Source organism: Monopterus albus, unplaced genomic scaffold, assembly GCF_001952655.1.
Source record: "Monopterus albus unplaced genomic scaffold, M_albus_1.0 scaffold60.1, whole genome shotgun sequence".
NCBI classification, from domain to species: Eukaryota; Metazoa; Chordata; class Actinopteri; order Synbranchiformes; family Synbranchidae; genus Monopterus; species Monopterus albus.
The window spans coordinates 1,029,957-1,046,646 of record NW_018127940.1 but is presented as its reverse complement, the minus strand read 5'-3'; the positions used below and the strand labels follow the sequence as shown (position 1 = coordinate 1,046,646).

Below are 16,690 nucleotides of genomic sequence, written 5' to 3'. Positions count from 1 at the left end.
TCAGTGATCAAAGAGGGAATGGCACACACAGCCATGCCTGAGAGAATAAGGAGCAAGGCTAAACCTTTATGGGCACAATGTGGGGACATACTTCACACAGCATATCCTCACTTTAAACAGGAGTTATTTATTATACTGTAACTACTAGTGTCTGAACAATTTAGTCAGTGCTCACAGGTGCTATCATTCATTAAATAGTTTAAAAATACACAGCCAAAGTGCATGAGTCTGTCTTTTAAAGGCTACTGTGTATCTCAACATTTTTTATATAAACCTGCTTAGATGTTTCTGCTCATTAGATGTGCATGTGTGTTCATTAAAGGGACCCAAAGGTGACCCCGGTCTTCCTGGTCTTCCTGGTCCTCCTGGCCTTCCTGGGGTGAAAGGAGAGCGGGTAAGAAAACACCACCGTCCCATTCGGTGATCTTTTCAGATTTAGAACTACTGTCTTGAACATTAAGAAGTAGGTTAATGCTCAGCTGTTCAGCTCCCTCAGGTGCAGACCCCTAGAATATTCTACTTGTTTCAAGTCATGATGCTCTGTAGTCTGAGGCAAAGATCATTTATAAAGCTGACACATTTGTTTTGTTTATTACAGGGAGAACGTGGAGAAGCAGGACCCAAAGGAGAGCAGGTATGAAACCCTACTGCTAAATATGAATTCTCGCTTAATAGTAACTCTCCATTTAAATAACAACTGGGTTGCTTTGCATAAATCATTTATAAACTGTATTTTTTCCTAGGGAGTACAAGGTGATGAGGGAAACCCTGGAGACAAAGGGGATACTGTAAGTTGTTGCACTAGCTCTAATTATTTAACTTATTTGAACTTTTTGACAGTTCTATCCACAATAGACTCACCAGAGCGCAAATGTCCCCGTTTCCATCCTCTGTGTTGTATCAATGTGTCATAGGGTGAACCAGGGGATTCTGGACCTAAAGGAGATGTAAGTTCAAATGAATCATTTTAACCTCAGTGTTTACCTCTGGCATCAAACCATTGGGAAAATACTGCAGTTTTGTAATACAGTATGTTATCTGGTCATGTACCTTACAAGGTTGGCAATCCTGGCGAGCCTGGTAAAAGAGGTCCCGAGGGAAATCGAGGCCAACCTGGCATTGAGGGGCCGCCTGGCTCACCTGGACCCCGGGGCATGCAGGGAAACAGGGGTCTACCTGGAGCTAGAGGGTCCCAAGGTCCTGCGGTAGGTCCAAGAGACAACACTTCAAGTTAAAAAGGTCTAGAGGAAGTATTTGAGGGTACCTTCTGGACAATACTGAATGAGACAGAAATAAGACAAACATCTTCCTGTGAAGGCAGATTTGACTAAAGCTCAGTCCAGTCCATGCTCTAGCATGTTTCTGACCAAACAATTAAGGAACAATTCCCATATGTGCAGTTTAGAATTTACCAATAAATCCAGCACGTTACACAACTGACATGTCTTTGTATCTATAAATCAAAGTCCCTATTTTTAATGTGCTAGATTCAGTGAGTGACAGATGGTGGAAACAAAACACATTCAGTTTATTTACAGTTCTGAATCCTGTACAGATGTATTACTTCCACATTCACAGATTCACACAGTCATCAAATACATACATTCCCCAAACTTCTTACTGGTTATAAAGAATTCTCAAGTTTTGTAAACCCTATAGGGAACACATTTTAAAAAAATGCATAGGTGGGGGCCATTCATTAGGCCCACTGGGCTGAATACATCTCCCGCCACACTTTTATCTTTGCAATTCTTATGTCCTTATTACAGTTTTAACATGTGTAAAAGAACTCTAAAGTTATATATTTTGCTGCAGGGAGCACATCAAGCTACATACAGTAAGCTCTGAAAAAGTTGTTTCACACCCACCAAAGGCTTTAGTATATGGGAACTGAATCCCCAGTTGCTCCAGACTCACAATGCACAAGGAACATCTCCTTATTGAAACCGGTAAAATCCCAACTCAGACTCAATACTTGTGTTGTTGTCCTATATGTCAACTTTTCAGGAGAGGAGCATGGGAGCCTCATTTTTTTCTGCACTTCTAAGTTTGTGAAACAGGTTCTATGAGCCCAAAAATAGATTTTCTTCCACCCAAAAATGATCAAGTACTCTTTCAGTTCTAGTGAAAGAAAGTTGTCATTTTTTTTCTTTCCAGGGTAAAGAGCCAAGTGATCAGCACATTAAACAAGTCTGCATGCGTGTCATGCAAGGTAAGAACTGATGGGCCTTTGACCCCGTTTTTCAGTCACTTGTGCTTCGTTTCTTGACTTAAATCTTTCCCAGAATGGCTCATTACACACAGAGCCACGCTTCCCTTGTGTCATTGATCTGGGCGATTGCTGAATACTCTGAAGTTCAAAAAGGGAAAGTCTTATAACCAAAACATGAAATAAGTTTCAGTCTGTGTTTATTTGATGGATGAAATATTCCTTCTCTGAGCTTTAAGAATGTTTCACTGAAGTCTCAACCTCTGTACTCTTCATTCTTTTGCTCTTACGGCTTCACAACCCATCTCCTGTACTCATAATTATTTTATACCCAATGTGCTGAAAAATTAATTTCACCTCCAGCAGACCTGCTCCAAGCAAAGAGGCTGCCTGGAAAGGAAATCTTAAAAAAGAGCAGCCAGGCAGTTGCCGTATGAATTTTCATCAGGAGCCAGAAAACTAGAATCTTAACTGGAAAATATCATGCAAGTAGCCACGGGAAATGATATTAGATCCTTTGTACCATTAACATAAATTTTCTGTCACTAATTGCTTGAAAAAAGGGTATTATCTCCTTTCTGCTCAATTTATTGATGTTCTATGGAAAAAGGCTGAAAAACAGGAGAAGTTCAAAGGATATTGAGACCACAAGAGCTGCTGGCTCATCTCCTCGATGAAAGCTGCTTTAGACTTTCAGAAATCAGCATTCTTATGCTACGGCATGATTTATTACAGTGTTATAGCTTAAAGATTCCCATGATGTCAGGAAGCTACAACATTCAGTGTCTTTTTGTTGTGCTCAAATAGAACAGTTGGCCCAGTTAGCTTCTAGTTTAAGGAGGCCGGAGTCTGGTGCACCTGGTTTACCTGGAAAACCTGGACCTCCAGGGCCTCCTGGGTCTCCTGGAGACAATGGCTTCTCTGGGCAGGCAGGAGCAAGAGGCCTTCCAGGGCTCAAAGGGCCACCAGGACCTATGGGAGTAAAAGGACCTAAAGGTGATACATTTATTGTCAGGTGACACTGTGTGGGTGGCATGAGAGAATGAGGCATCAAATTAATTAATGAGATGTTTGTCATTGTTTGTACTGCACATACAGTATATCTTCACTGCATAATCTATGTTACAGGTGAAATGGGAGACAGAGGCTCCAGAGGGCCCACTGTGCGGGGACCTAAAGGTCAACCAGGACCTCCCGGACTCCCTGGTGAGCAAATGCTGCCTTTAAAATCTGCTTCTGTATTTTAAAGGATAGGTTCAACTTTTTAAAAAGTCCAAACCATTTTTGCCCACACTTGTCCTAAGGGGATCTGTTCTTAATGCATCCTTGGTATAAGAGACGGGTCAACAGTAAACCAACACCTTTTTTGTTTTGTATAAAAATATTTTCCAAGTTCAGTTGAAGTCATTTTTTGAATGAAGGCTGTGGATTCTGTTTTCCATCACATATAGAAATCAATTTAGTGACGGGATCTCCTGAAGGCAGTGTGGACAGGAAGAATGGTCACAGCAATCAGAGACTCTCTCACTGTGAATCTATCCAGTATAGCAACAACTAGGGTTCTGAAATGAATTTTCTGATTTCAGGTGAGCCAGGCAAACCTGGCTATGGTCAGGATGGTCGAGATGGTCAGAGGGGACCTCCTGGTGTTCCTGGACAGCCTGGTGTGCCTGGGCCTCCGGGTGCAGCTGGTCCTAATGGGTACTGTGACCCATCAGCGTGCAACCTCCAGGCAGGGGTCGCTCACCAGTCTCTGGATGTCAAGGGACCTGCAGGGAACTAAGAGCCACTCTGGCAGAGACAGAAAAACTGCTGGATTATCTCCCCTGAGCACACAAGATTTTTCACACTTTCTTCCCAGAGACTGTGGTTGCAGCTGCTCTTGTGAGCATTTTGCGCCAGACACTTCTCCATCAGAAGGAACCAGCCATGAAAAAAATGACAAAACATTGGGTTTTTTTACATTCAAAAAAAAAAATTCTAGCCTGTTCTGGTGTGATTTTCTACCTGAGGAATGGTTTGATTTTTTTCAGGACAGTGTGCTCACATTTCAGGGATGATATGAAATGACTAAAAATGTTTGTTTATCCACTCTCCTGGTACCTCTGCCTGCATTTTCCTTTTATGTGCTCCATTTATACTGTTTTCTTAAAAAAAAGCTCCTACACTTTCTCACAGAACATTTCAAATAATCATCCAAAGTAATCCAGGATTGTATCGGTTAAAGTGCATTTTTGCAGTCATTTTGTTCTGTATGTGCTAATGTACCAAAGAAAAACCTGTTGAAACCCAATTTTTTAGTGTAAATTTCTGCGTCTGACCATATTTTCAGCCGAGCAGCTCAAAATAAAATGGAAAGAGGATGAAAATGTCATCAAGTCACAGTGACTTCAGATTATATTGTAAATCTGTAAAAATGTTTTGGTGAATTTTCTTTCTGTCACAGCAACCTCATGTGTGCTTTAGGCTCATTGTACAAAATGTACAGAACAGAGTGCAGTTATGCTTTTATGGAAATATAATTTAAGGATGAGGAAAACCCTCATTAACAATGAACAAATAACAAAAACAACAGATGTAGTGTTTAATTTATTCTATGTATTGGTTTTATTGTTGATACATTTTGTGACAAGTATCCGGAAAAGCAAAATCATTGTCCTCAGTTGTTTTTCCAAAACCCATTCACCTAAAATAAAAACTCTAAAATATCACACCTGCTTAACTAGGATTATTACATGTGTTCGAATATGTATTATTTAGCTTTATTCCTTTTTAAGAACAGCTAAAATGCTACAATTCACAACTTCCATTATGGGTTTTTCACCATGTTAGTGCAGAAAATACACCAGAACACAAGAAATAAAGCACAGAATAACATTTATTGCACGCGTATAAGGCAGATTCCATTAATCTGTTTAAGCAAAAGATGATACAAAGAAAACAGTAAAATATAACCTCTGATACCTGGTAACCACATGCAAATTGGATCCTCCTCCATAACAGGAGCATTACTGTCCAAGTATATGGTTCGCTAAACTGACTGAGACTGATACTTAAGATCCAGGCCTGAAAAATTTCAGTTTTTACATACACGTGGTTTCAAATGCTTTTTCAGTGAAAGGCAACAGTTAGTGTTGTGATAGTTTTTCCAAAATAGCTAATGATGTAGACATGTGGTAAACCAAGACTGAGGTAGATATTCAGTGAAACAAAGACTGAAAAACACACATTAAAGTTACTCAGCACCACAGAGGAGATCAGATGAGAGCAGAGGGCAGACATTTTTAATCCAAAGAACCACCTGAGAGGCTGATCCATATTCCCCCTTATTACAAGCTTATTTATTAAAAAATTGGATTAAACGTGGCAATGGATCAAGTTACATTACAGTAAAAAAGCAAAAAAAGCAAACATGCTAATTTGTTTTAAATGAATTTCACACTATTCGGCACACCATTCTTTAAAGCAGCATTTCATCTGAAGGATGCACCAGCATACAACCCCTCCATCCTTTGCTTTCATACGGCATTTTCCACTTGGAACAAATGGATTTTAACTGTGAGTGATGTTAAATGGTTGGCACCAAATTGCTAGTGAAGTGGGCTGTGACATCAGTAGCCATTTCGTGTCTTGCCTAGTTATCATTCTGTTTAGCTAAATTGAAGTCACAAACTGGTGCATATTAATATTAATTCAATATACAGACAGAGTCGCTCTCATCAGTGCACTGAAAAGTTCAGATCACATTAGTTTGCTGCTGCTGTCTCCTTTGAATTTCGTCAAGGTCGCCATTACTGTCTCCGAGGGGAGCCCATTAAGCCAAATATTAAAATTAGTGTGATGAAACAACAAAGGCCTATAGAAGGAGGGGATTTTATGTGGCCTATAATCCAAAGAAATATTATTTTTATTCACATCACAAGCAATGAGCAAATAAATGCATTTCCAGCAGGGGGCTCTTTTAGCTCACAAATGAAGTCGGTGGCACACATTTGATTCACAGCCCATCTAAAATTAGACCCACTTATGCTGATAAAACTTAACAGAGATAAAACCAAACTGGCATGTCGAAAAATGCTCTGTAGCTTTATGAATAAGATGTGAGTTATAATTTACATGTGTAAGAGAAGAATGATGACTTCATATGATGTGAGACATGAAGTAAAAAGAAAAAAAGTGTCAAACAGATCTAAAAAGATGAAATACAGATAGAGCCGAGCTCTTAATTTCCCCAAATTTTCAGATATTTCCACACAACCTTTCAAACATTAATCACAGCAGGACACTTAAAAGTAAAAGTAAAAGTAAAAGTAAAATTAAAGCCTTTGAGTCAAACTTTCATTAAACGGTGCTCAGCATGAAAGCACCAGGAAAGTGATATACACTGCAGGATAATTAACTTTTTCTACTATTTAAAACTTCATTGTTTAGTGTTTTTCACAATAACCAAATTATGCATTGTCTTAAAAAAAAATCGCTTTAATTTAGATCCCAAATCTGACAACTTTTGTCCTTCTGTCCTCAAGACGTTTTGCAAATTCTCAGAGTGATTATACTCAGTAAGATATTCATCTGTCCACATGTGATATATCATATAGCCCGTTTAAATAAATTTGACTCAAACCTTCTGCAAATGTTGAGAACAATAAAATTACTTTATTATAGTAAATAAATAAATCAAAACTCCAGTCTTAAGAGACCCCAAACCCAACAATACATAGTGACGCAGTGAAAAACCAGGAGATGGACCATGTCGGCCATGATAGTGTTAAAACTAACAACAGGAAGATTCAAGTAAATTTATGACTAAAATGAGTCACCAACATAAGAAGCCTGAAGTTGCAGTATAGTAGTCCGGTTTTCTTGGTGCAACTAAAAATCAAAAATATACAAATAAACCAGAGGAATCATCATACACAACACTAACATATGTAAACAATTTATGCTAATAATTATTTCAGACACACATATACACAAAGGGTTTGCAGTGATGTGTGATTGATAAGTGAAAACCTTAATGTGCCATTACGATAACAACTTGCTTATGTACTGTAATTATATTGTCAGGTCCCATTAAAAGCCCCATTAGACAAGAAAAAAGAAAAGGGGGGGGAGAGAAAACCTCAGTCACTCGTGCAACTTATTTACAGATTAAACCAACAGTAAAAGTCAAAGCGAGGTCATATCACACTCATTAAACATCAGTGACATTTAAAGTACATTCATGTCCTTGATGTTTGCGTACAGATAGTTTCAGACAAACAGTATAAGTTGTGTTTGTATCAAAAATGCTGGCAAACCTCACTGATGAGAGCTCAGCACTGATGCATAACCTACAAAATGAGAAAACCTCTTTATCAGTGGTTATTCTGCAGATTCCTAAAAAAACAAACTTATCATTCAACGCGCAAATGTGTCATGAGTGATCATTTCAAAAGACAAAACTCTCCATAATCTAGTCATGTATTAATCCACTTTGTAATAATATTACTGAACAACCATGCTACATTTACTTTAATTATTAGTGCCATCTGTTAAATACATTCTTGTACTTAAAATAAATAATTTCAATATCAGACACAAATGCTGCACTTTGGTTGCATAAGTATTTTTTTTTAAATCAGTTATTTTCTCACACATAAAACAAGTCTCATTCATCCAGTTAATCTTTTTCTCTCACACATGCACACACAAGATGTACATTCTGTCAGCACAATGGCTTATCTGAATAAGAACAGAAGACTGTACAGGCATGCCCATTAAGGAGGCAAACAAATAATTAAGATCATGTTTGCAGACAGAACCGAACATGACAAAACAAAGCCATTTCATGGTCTTGAAAGATGTAATAAGAGTTGACAAGGAATGCATTACATCACTGTAGGGGAAACTAGAAAACAAGAAATAAAAGTACGTGTTAAAAAAAACAAAGGTTTGTTGCATTGAAAGCTAACCCAACAACAATCCCAGAAAAATAACAACCTTAGCTGCATCCAAATGTTATTGTAAAGTGAACAAATGAAGTCAGTTGTGAGCCTGTTGGACAAAGCAGAGCAGAGGAAGCTGTCAGATACAGCGAGGCCATCCTTCTCCTGCTCTGTGGCTGCAGCACTCAGCTGAAGCCAGGGAGGAGACAGTCACTTGGGTCACATGTCCCAGGAGGTCCACGGGGCCCTTGAGAGCCAGGGGGGCCCCGAGAAGTGATCCCAGGAGGGCCTTGACAGAAAATGAGAATGTATTAATTCCTGCACCAGGCTCCACTTTATCATTCAGCGGAGCTTTCCATTAGCAACAAAACTGCAGTTTGGCAGATGCACATGTTCCCTCACACAAACACACAGTCATACATTGTCCATACAGATTGGCTAGAGAGAATAAAAAAAAACTTTGTATTGATAAATTGCCAAACTGAAATCTCTCATTTACAAAAGTATTCAGACCATTAATTCAGTACTTAGAAGCCCCTTCAACAAAAAAGATTGCTTCAGTTTCATTTTTATCAGTTAAGGAAGATATCAAAAATCAGGTCTTTGTTCTCAACCAGATCTTGAGAAGGTCACACATACTTTCACATCATCTCAGTTAGATTACTGTAACTTCTAGTATTCAGGGTTGAGCCACATAACAGTCTCACACATTTTAACATATCTAATTTAATGCCTAATTTTAGTTCTTTGCTACATGTGTTTTACTCATGTTATGAAGCTTTTTTGTAACTTTGTTTTGAAAAGTACTGTATAAATAAAGTTATTATTGTTACACTGTGGTGCCATGGTATTAATGGGATGCCTGTCATGACATTAAGGCTGATATCGAGGTGATGAGCAGCGCTTGTGTTCACCAAGACATAGTGCTTGGACTTCTGCCCAAATGATGACATTTTTTGTCGCATCCAACCAGAGAAACCTTTTCCTTATGCTCTCAGAGTCCATCAAATGCTGTCTGACAAAAACGGGCTGTCTTATGCTTTTTACTCGAAGTGGTTTCCATCTAGCCACTCTACTACCATAAAGACCTAACTGATGCTGTGCTGCTGAGACAGTCGTCCTTCCGGCAGGTTCTCTCATCTTTGCAGAGAACTTCTAAGGCTCAGTTAAAGTGACTGTTGGGTTTTTGGTCACCTTGCTGACTACAACCATTCAAGTCCAGTTAGGTGGTTTGGTTAACGGGCAACTAGAGTCCTGGTGGTTGCAAACTTCTTCCATTTCACAGTTACTGAGGCCACTGTGCTCCTGGGAACACAGACATGGTGTATACTCTTGTTTTATCTATACCTCACCAAAGCATTTTATGGTGGAGGTCTACAGAGAGTTCTCTGGACTTCATGGCTTGGCTTTTGGCCCTGACATGCACTGTGAATTGTGGGACCATATATAAATAGGTGTGTACCTTTTTTAATTATGTCCAGTCCATTCAGTTTGCCACAGGTAAACAAACTCCTATCAAGACAAATTAAAGCACATTGAAATATCACTGAGGTTGTCACTTTCAATTATCTCCTACTTCCAGCTTCATATTTCACTGACCAAAGAGTTCATTCCAAATAATCAACAGATAAATTGATCATGAAAATAAGTGATAGTTCAAACCATTATATACAGTAGTTTTACAATTTTACAGACGTTTGTTTGAATTAATTAGTCAAAGCAAACTCTAATTAAAACAAAAACTGGGTACAGATTTTTTTTACTTCTCAACAAGAAAAGATTCTCTGGTTCTTTGCATTATACATCAATAGATCATTTTGTACAATTAAAAATGTTCAAGTCATTATATTGTGGTAGTAATTCCAGGCATATCAACCTGCCTGAAAGTCACCTTAACATTATTAATTACCCCCAAGATGGCTGGAGTTCAAAGGTAACCCATGTGTTATATATAAAATTCACTTTCACACCAACAAGCATTTTGAGAGTATGTTAACGTAAGTCTTTGATTTCACTGTAACAGACTGACTCCTCGCTCTCTAATATGGTGAGGTCATCATGGGAGACATTAGTATTTTACGTTGCTTAGCTTGTGTAGTTGGTAAAAGCAGCTCACACCACTTTCTGGTGTCTCATAGTCTCCATACAGTACAAACACAAACACAGGAACCAGAAACAACATATTCTTTCCAACATATCTCGACAAAAGCCTATATAAACACTCCACTGCAGTCCAGCTATAGGAATATCTGTTATATCAGTCAGACCAGCTCGAGGGAGCTCTGCCTCCTCTATACTTCATACAAACATAATCACAAGTACTGCTGTGTCATTGTCCTCCCTCTGAAAACACAACTTGCCCTTTTCATAACCACCACATCCATCTCTTGCTTAACTGCCAGCACATAAACAGTCCACGGTGCTGCAGTGGTTCATACTGCCAGCCTCAGCAACAATCATTATCAAAATTCTGTTTTGCTCTAAACTATCAAATCTTTGTGCTGCTTACAGCTGCGAGCGTAACCCTGCTACTTACATGTAGCTACAGCACAGCACAGAGCAAATGCACCACAGGCAGGCATGACATGAATATAACCATGAGAAACAGCTACCATCAAAGCTCATCAGGTTACAAAGATGTGCAGACAAAAACAACAAATTGACATTGTGATCATCGTCACATAAAATATTTGAAATTATTAGTTGTTTTCATTTGCTGAGATGTTCCCTGACTTCTCTCCAATGCTATAATATCTTCATGAGGACCAACAACACTAAAGCTGAGGGCTTTTACCCATAATAGTAAAAATAATAACAGGGAGTCTGCTGTATGTGACTCATATAACTCAGTTTCCATTAACCATGGTGGTGTGTTCAAGGGGAACATGCGCTATGTGGATGTCAAAGAGTTCAAGCTGTCTCTTATTATAATGACCATGAGACAGACATTTGGGCAGCACTCCAAGCACTATGTCTTGGTGAACATAGGCGCTGCTCATCAGCTCGATAACACCCTTAATATCATGACAGGCATCCCATTATAATCGTACATTGCACAGGGACATGTGTGTAAGAGCAAAGGGGAAAATCTGAATATTTGCCCTGAACACTCACAATTTGTTCCAGTACTTTCCAACTTTGTCTAAAATGAGACTCTAGCTGAAGTGTAACTCCATCAGAGGTGCCAAAGATGCTTCCTATCACTGGACACCCCTAGAGATGATGTCTTTCAGCAGCTACAGCCAAGTTCTCTTTGCCCTATACATGCATTACGCACATACACAGATAGGATGAATGATTTTAACCGCTCATTCTGTCACAAGCTGGAAGTCAGTGAGGTAGTCCCACTTCTCATTGCTCCATCAGGGTACAGGGAGTTATTTTTTAGTTCACGGGAGCAGGGGACAAGCTGACATCTTGGGTTATGTTCAGTGAAGCCTTTCTTTGGGACAACATGAAAATAGTTTTTTTTTTTTTTTAGAGAATGGACATCAGTACTCTGTTGCATCAGCAATTTACCTCTACTAGGGTGCCACTGATGTCACAGCAGAACTGGAGTTTTGGAAAACACAGTGCAATTTGTAAGCTGTGTTTATCACCAACATGCTGAGATACAAAATGAAGGCTGAAATAGAATTTATGGTTGGAGCCTTGACACAACCCCAGTCATCTGATTTCATAGTGAGCTATTCTATACTTCCCTCCTTTCAGTGAATAGGTATGAAAACCCAATAAACAGTGGTAGATGTGGAGGAGGCAGGGCTGTCAATGCAGTGCCCAGTCATTTTGTGACAAATGTGGTATAATTGAAGCAGCTCTACTGCTAAAAGTGCTCTTACTATATTGGCACAAATACAACATTTCCTTATGTTTTACTGGTTAAGGCTGATGGTTATCGTGATGTTAAGTATATATCTTAACATTATTTAAACTGTTTTTGTAACTTTCAGCTCTGTCAAAATTTAAGGCTTACAATTAAGATTTAGGTAGATACTTTAAAGCAGCATTAATACATTTTATTTACCTGATGAATGCCATGCTGCTTTTATGTAGTCATCTGATTCAGTCACGAGTCACTGCTCAAGCCTCCATTTGACCATACGCTTCAAAACACATAAGTCGGTTTTATTGGTGCTTTTAGATCTCACTGCTTCCTTCGATACAGTGGATCATGAAATCCTCCTATCTCGTTTGGAGCAGTGTGTAGGAATTGAAGGCACCGTTCTTAACTGGTTTCGATCTTATCTCACCAATAGAAGTTTTACTGTGGTGTCCCCCAGGGATCTGTGCTTGGTCCCATTTTGTTCTCACTGTACACGCTTCCATTGGGATCTGTCTTAAGGAAGTATGGCCCTTCTTTTCACTGCTATGCAGATATACTAACCATTGAAGGCAATGAGAGGGATGTCATTACAGTTGTTGTTTGACTGTTTGACAGACTTCAAATAATTGCTGGCACTTAACGTTTTAAACTTTAATGAAAATAAAACTGAGTGTGTGCTGTCTGGAGACTTGTCGAACTTAACTTCTTTTGACCAGGGTCTGGACCCCCTGGCTCATCATCTGAAGTCAACAATAAAAAAATCTGTTAAGTAAAGTCAAGTCATTCCTTTCTTTTAATGATTTTGTGATTGCAATTCATGCTTTTATCACTTCTCGCCTTGACTATTGCAATGCTCTCTACTATGGTGTTAACCAATCCTCCCTCTCTCATCTTCAGATGGTTCAAAACGCTGCTGCTTGTCTTCTGACAACTAACAGAAAATTTAAGCATATAACCCTGGTACTGGTTTCTCTCCACTGGCTTCCAGTCTGTTTTAGAATTGATTTTAAAGCATTGATTTTTGTTTTTAAGGCTCTTAATGGTTTGGCACCATCTTATCTCACAGAATTAGTGCATTGGCACAAACCTTCAAGGTCCCTCAGATCTTCAAGCCACTTTCTGTTAGAGGTTCCTATGGCCAGATATGAACGTTGGGGTGACCATGCTTTTACTGTTGCAGCCCCTAAATTGTGGAATAGTCTACCTCTTAATGTTAGATCATAGTCTACCTCTTAATGTTAGATCAGCTACTGACCTGACTGCTTTTAAATCCTTGCTTAAAAACTATTTATTTGCCTTTGCTTTTAATGCACAGTAGGGGCTGATGCATGCCTTTTAATTTTTATTTATTGAATGTGTGTCATCTGTGTTATTGTTTTATTTTTGCACTGAATCTATTTATTTTATTTTACTTGTTTATCATGATTTTATTCTGTCTATGTAAAGTACTTTGGTCAACTGGATGTTGTTTTTAAAGTGCTATATAAATAAATTTGATTTGATTTGATAAGTCATATCTAATTAAGTGTTAAAACTAGCGGTGTGCTTACTGTACCTGGCGGCCCCATGGGTCCTGGATCTCCTGCGAACCCCAGTCCAAGCTGGCCTCGTTCTCCTTTCTGGCCTCTGTATCCTGAGACAGACACAAGATTTTGGCTGAGTACAAATACTGCAAAGATGAAGGAGAACTGTACTGCCATGTTTATAGTGTGGGGAGTATAGTTAACAATATTAGTATAAATGCCATAACATGTTAAAATCCAAGGGCTATCAGTTCACGGACTCATACGTTACAGATTAGCTTCTTGATGATACAAATATAATTAATACAACAATGATAGGCATCGAGTCTGCACTTATTTTGGAAGAGGCAGCTTTGGTAGGTGATGTACAAATACTCTGCATTCCCAGTTTCAGTCCCAAGCCTTTGACTAATAAAAGATGTACTAAAATCCTGTCAAAATAAAAATCATCAAACAAGCCATCTGTGCATTAGTGTTCGAACAAGGAGACGGTGTGAACTTGAACAGTTTTGTGTCAACAACATGGACACAAGCACATGTTTTTGAAGATTTCAGAACAGAACAAAGAGGATTTTTCAGTCGGAGGTCAGACATGTGGGTCACTAAAGGCATCCAGAGAGTGAAAAGATAGGTCAAATCAAACATGGACTCATTCTATACAAACGCAGATGCAACAGGTGCAGAAAACATTTTTGTAGATTCCTGACAGCTAGACTTTCATTAAAACGTTTAAAAGAGATGTAATTCAAAATGAGAGCACAATGAAATAAAGGCTGGTGCATAAAATTGTTTTTTTCACTTTGGCAACAAAGAGAAAACGAGATGGTCTCAGTTCAGAATGATGCGGTTATTATGATTTATGTATTATAGTGATTGGCTGCTGCATGATTACCTCACAACATGCAATGACTAAGACAAGCACATTGTCGGTCTGTCAAAACAAAACTGATGAGCAAAGAAAAACATCAGAGCTGTTGTCTTCAAGTCAGGCCAGCAAGTATGTTGCTTATAACAATACGCACACAAACATGTTATTCAAAAGCTTTCACACTCCATGCAAAGAGGCACTTAAAGTAACGGAGTCTCGGGACCAGCAGTTGCACTGAGTGCATTGGGAACACTGACAGGAGTATCAGGCATTGCGCCGCCTGGCCCAAAGGGGAAACGCTCCAACGCTTACATGTCAGAGAAAATCTCACAGAAAAGGCTTATGAATGCTCCAAAACTGAATTTCAGAGAGAAAGGGGCTATCCACACATTGCTGCAATAACGAGACTTCTTTCAACACTCACAGAGCCCGGGGCATTCATTCAGGGAGGAGACGTTCCATGGAGAAAAGAGCACTGTACCTTAAGCAAAAAAATACTGAATAGCACACAGGGAAATATGCTTGGGTGGCATGCATGACTGGTGCACTTTTATAAATCGAAAATGTCATATTGAAGCTGTACTTGGTTGGAAACAAATGGTTTCTAGGGGCACTAATGGACAAAATACTTTAAATGAAAGAGTGGATTTTTATTCTTGAGTGATAGGACTGCAGTCCTGCACCTGTTGTACACTGTTGTAAACAGTTTTAACAGCAATTAAATCTATTTATCCATGCTATGCCTTACAAAAAAAATCTTTGAGCAGCTGCTTCATCAAAGACCAATTACTGAGGGCTGATATTTACTGATACAGTATTTCCATATCATGTTTCCAAGAGCAGCTCTGAAAGAGTCTGATATAATAAAAGACACTTGTCAGTATTGATAAATATACAGAATGCACTGAAAAACCAAATTAAACAAGAATGTCACAACAACAACAACAAAAAAATAATATGCACTTACAGACAATGAACTAACATCAGCGTTTTTTCATTAGGATTGCAAAAATAAAAGCTGAATAAAATGATAAATGAGCACTCAATTATAACAGCTTGCAACTTTCACCCACGTGAAATCAACTCATGAAGAAAAAAGTTCAACAGAGGGGTTATTTTTCTCCATAAACAATTCATTTTGGCGTATTGGAGAAGCCGAATCGGATATTTCAGAGAATCAGAGTCTCCAGCAGAGGATGACGAGAAATAATGAGGAAATATTACCCAAACTCCCTCCCCAGCTGAATGGAGGCAAGTCAACAAAGAATATAAAAAAAAAATTACGTTAGTTGTTAAATTTTTTTGATCTATCAAGGGAAATAACTTTCCTCTTTATTTTCAATAAATATTTATTGCAAAGCTGCATTAAGAATAATCTATAAAACACTTCTCAAGCTAAAATAAATAAATAAATAAAACAAGCAAAACAAAATTCAAGACATGTGTAATGCAAATGGCATTAATGCTGCACAAAAATGTACAGTTGAGTAGCTGCTTACTTTAACTACATTATTAATGAATGAAAGCATTTTATATCAAAGCAGTGGGTTAAAGTGTAAATGGTCTTGAATAATGTGAGGTAGATACAAAGCTCAAAGTGAAAGGCCAATGCAGTGGTGCTTGGATGTGCACCAACCCATAGTCCTGGTGCAGCCACAAGACAAATCTAAGTGAGTCTGAGATATAAAGCCTGACCAGCAAACTATTAGTGCTGTATGAGCAGTCAGAAAGTGGTGCCAGTTTAATAAAGAATGTCCACCCTCTTTCTTGACTAGGCTCTTTTTGTATTTCAGAATCTTTTTTTTTTTTTTGCTGAAGTGAAGTACAAATACTGAGGCTCTTTCCTGTCCACACTGATAACACTTTCTCTTATTCACAGCCAATTCTTCGTTTGTCTTCATATTTCCCAGAGAGCCGCTGTACACCACACTCCTGGCCTTTCCTCGGCTTCCTGCCCTTCAGTCTGCATTGATATATGGGTCTAAGCGAGAGAAAAGTACCCATGAATCCCTGCAAAATGCAAGGGTCAGCCTACATTGGTGCACCCCAAGTCCAGCCAGTCTTTACATACAGAAAAAATTCCCATCTGTTTCTGAGTTGAGGTCAACCTGCAGCCTTGGTTTTACAGTAAATGGAGCCTCCTTTAAATGTAGTAGGTTGTGATATCTCATATGCTAGTTGGAATAGCATACTATATGGGGGCTTAGACTGCTAACTTACATTGTGGCTGTAGATAAACATTCAATTACATCAGACAACAAGGGGTTAATCAAGTTTCACCAACAGTTGTGAGCATTCAAAGATCAAAGAATGTTATTTCTTATTCATGTTTCTACAGGA

General features: G+C 38.7%; 2 protein-coding genes across 4 annotated transcripts in view; one reads left to right on the top strand and one right to left on the bottom strand.

Annotated features, from left to right (window-relative positions):
- col9a1b (collagen, type IX, alpha 1b) overlaps nucleotides 1-4,920 on the top strand; it is a 13,613-nt gene extending 8,693 nt beyond the window's left edge. The window contains exons 25-33 of the mRNA XM_020603046.1: nucleotides 323-394; nucleotides 599-634; nucleotides 744-788; nucleotides 915-947; nucleotides 1,059-1,205; nucleotides 2,158-2,212; nucleotides 3,017-3,205; nucleotides 3,338-3,415; nucleotides 3,796-4,920. Coding sequence (XP_020458702.1) covers nucleotides 323-394; nucleotides 599-634; nucleotides 744-788; nucleotides 915-947; nucleotides 1,059-1,205; nucleotides 2,158-2,212; nucleotides 3,017-3,205; nucleotides 3,338-3,415; nucleotides 3,796-3,992 — 852 coding nt within the window. The 3' untranslated portion in view covers nucleotides 3,993-4,920. The remainder of the gene's footprint in view (nucleotides 1-322; nucleotides 395-598; nucleotides 635-743; nucleotides 789-914; nucleotides 948-1,058; nucleotides 1,206-2,157; nucleotides 2,213-3,016; nucleotides 3,206-3,337; nucleotides 3,416-3,795) is intronic.
- Nucleotides 4,921-5,099: 179 nt separating this feature from the next.
- LOC109961871 (collagen alpha-1(XIX) chain) overlaps nucleotides 5,100-16,690 on the bottom strand; it is a 109,103-nt gene continuing 97,512 nt past the window's right edge. For all 3 annotated transcript variants that reach the window (XM_020603043.1, XM_020603045.1, XM_020603042.1), the window contains exons 52-53: nucleotides 13,515-13,592; nucleotides 5,100-8,425 (exon numbers count right to left, since the gene is read on the bottom strand). In XM_020603043.1, the coding sequence (XP_020458699.1) occupies nucleotides 8,322-8,425; nucleotides 13,515-13,592 (182 nt within the window). In that variant the 3' untranslated portion in view covers nucleotides 5,100-8,321. The remainder of the gene's footprint in view (nucleotides 8,426-13,514; nucleotides 13,593-16,690) is intronic.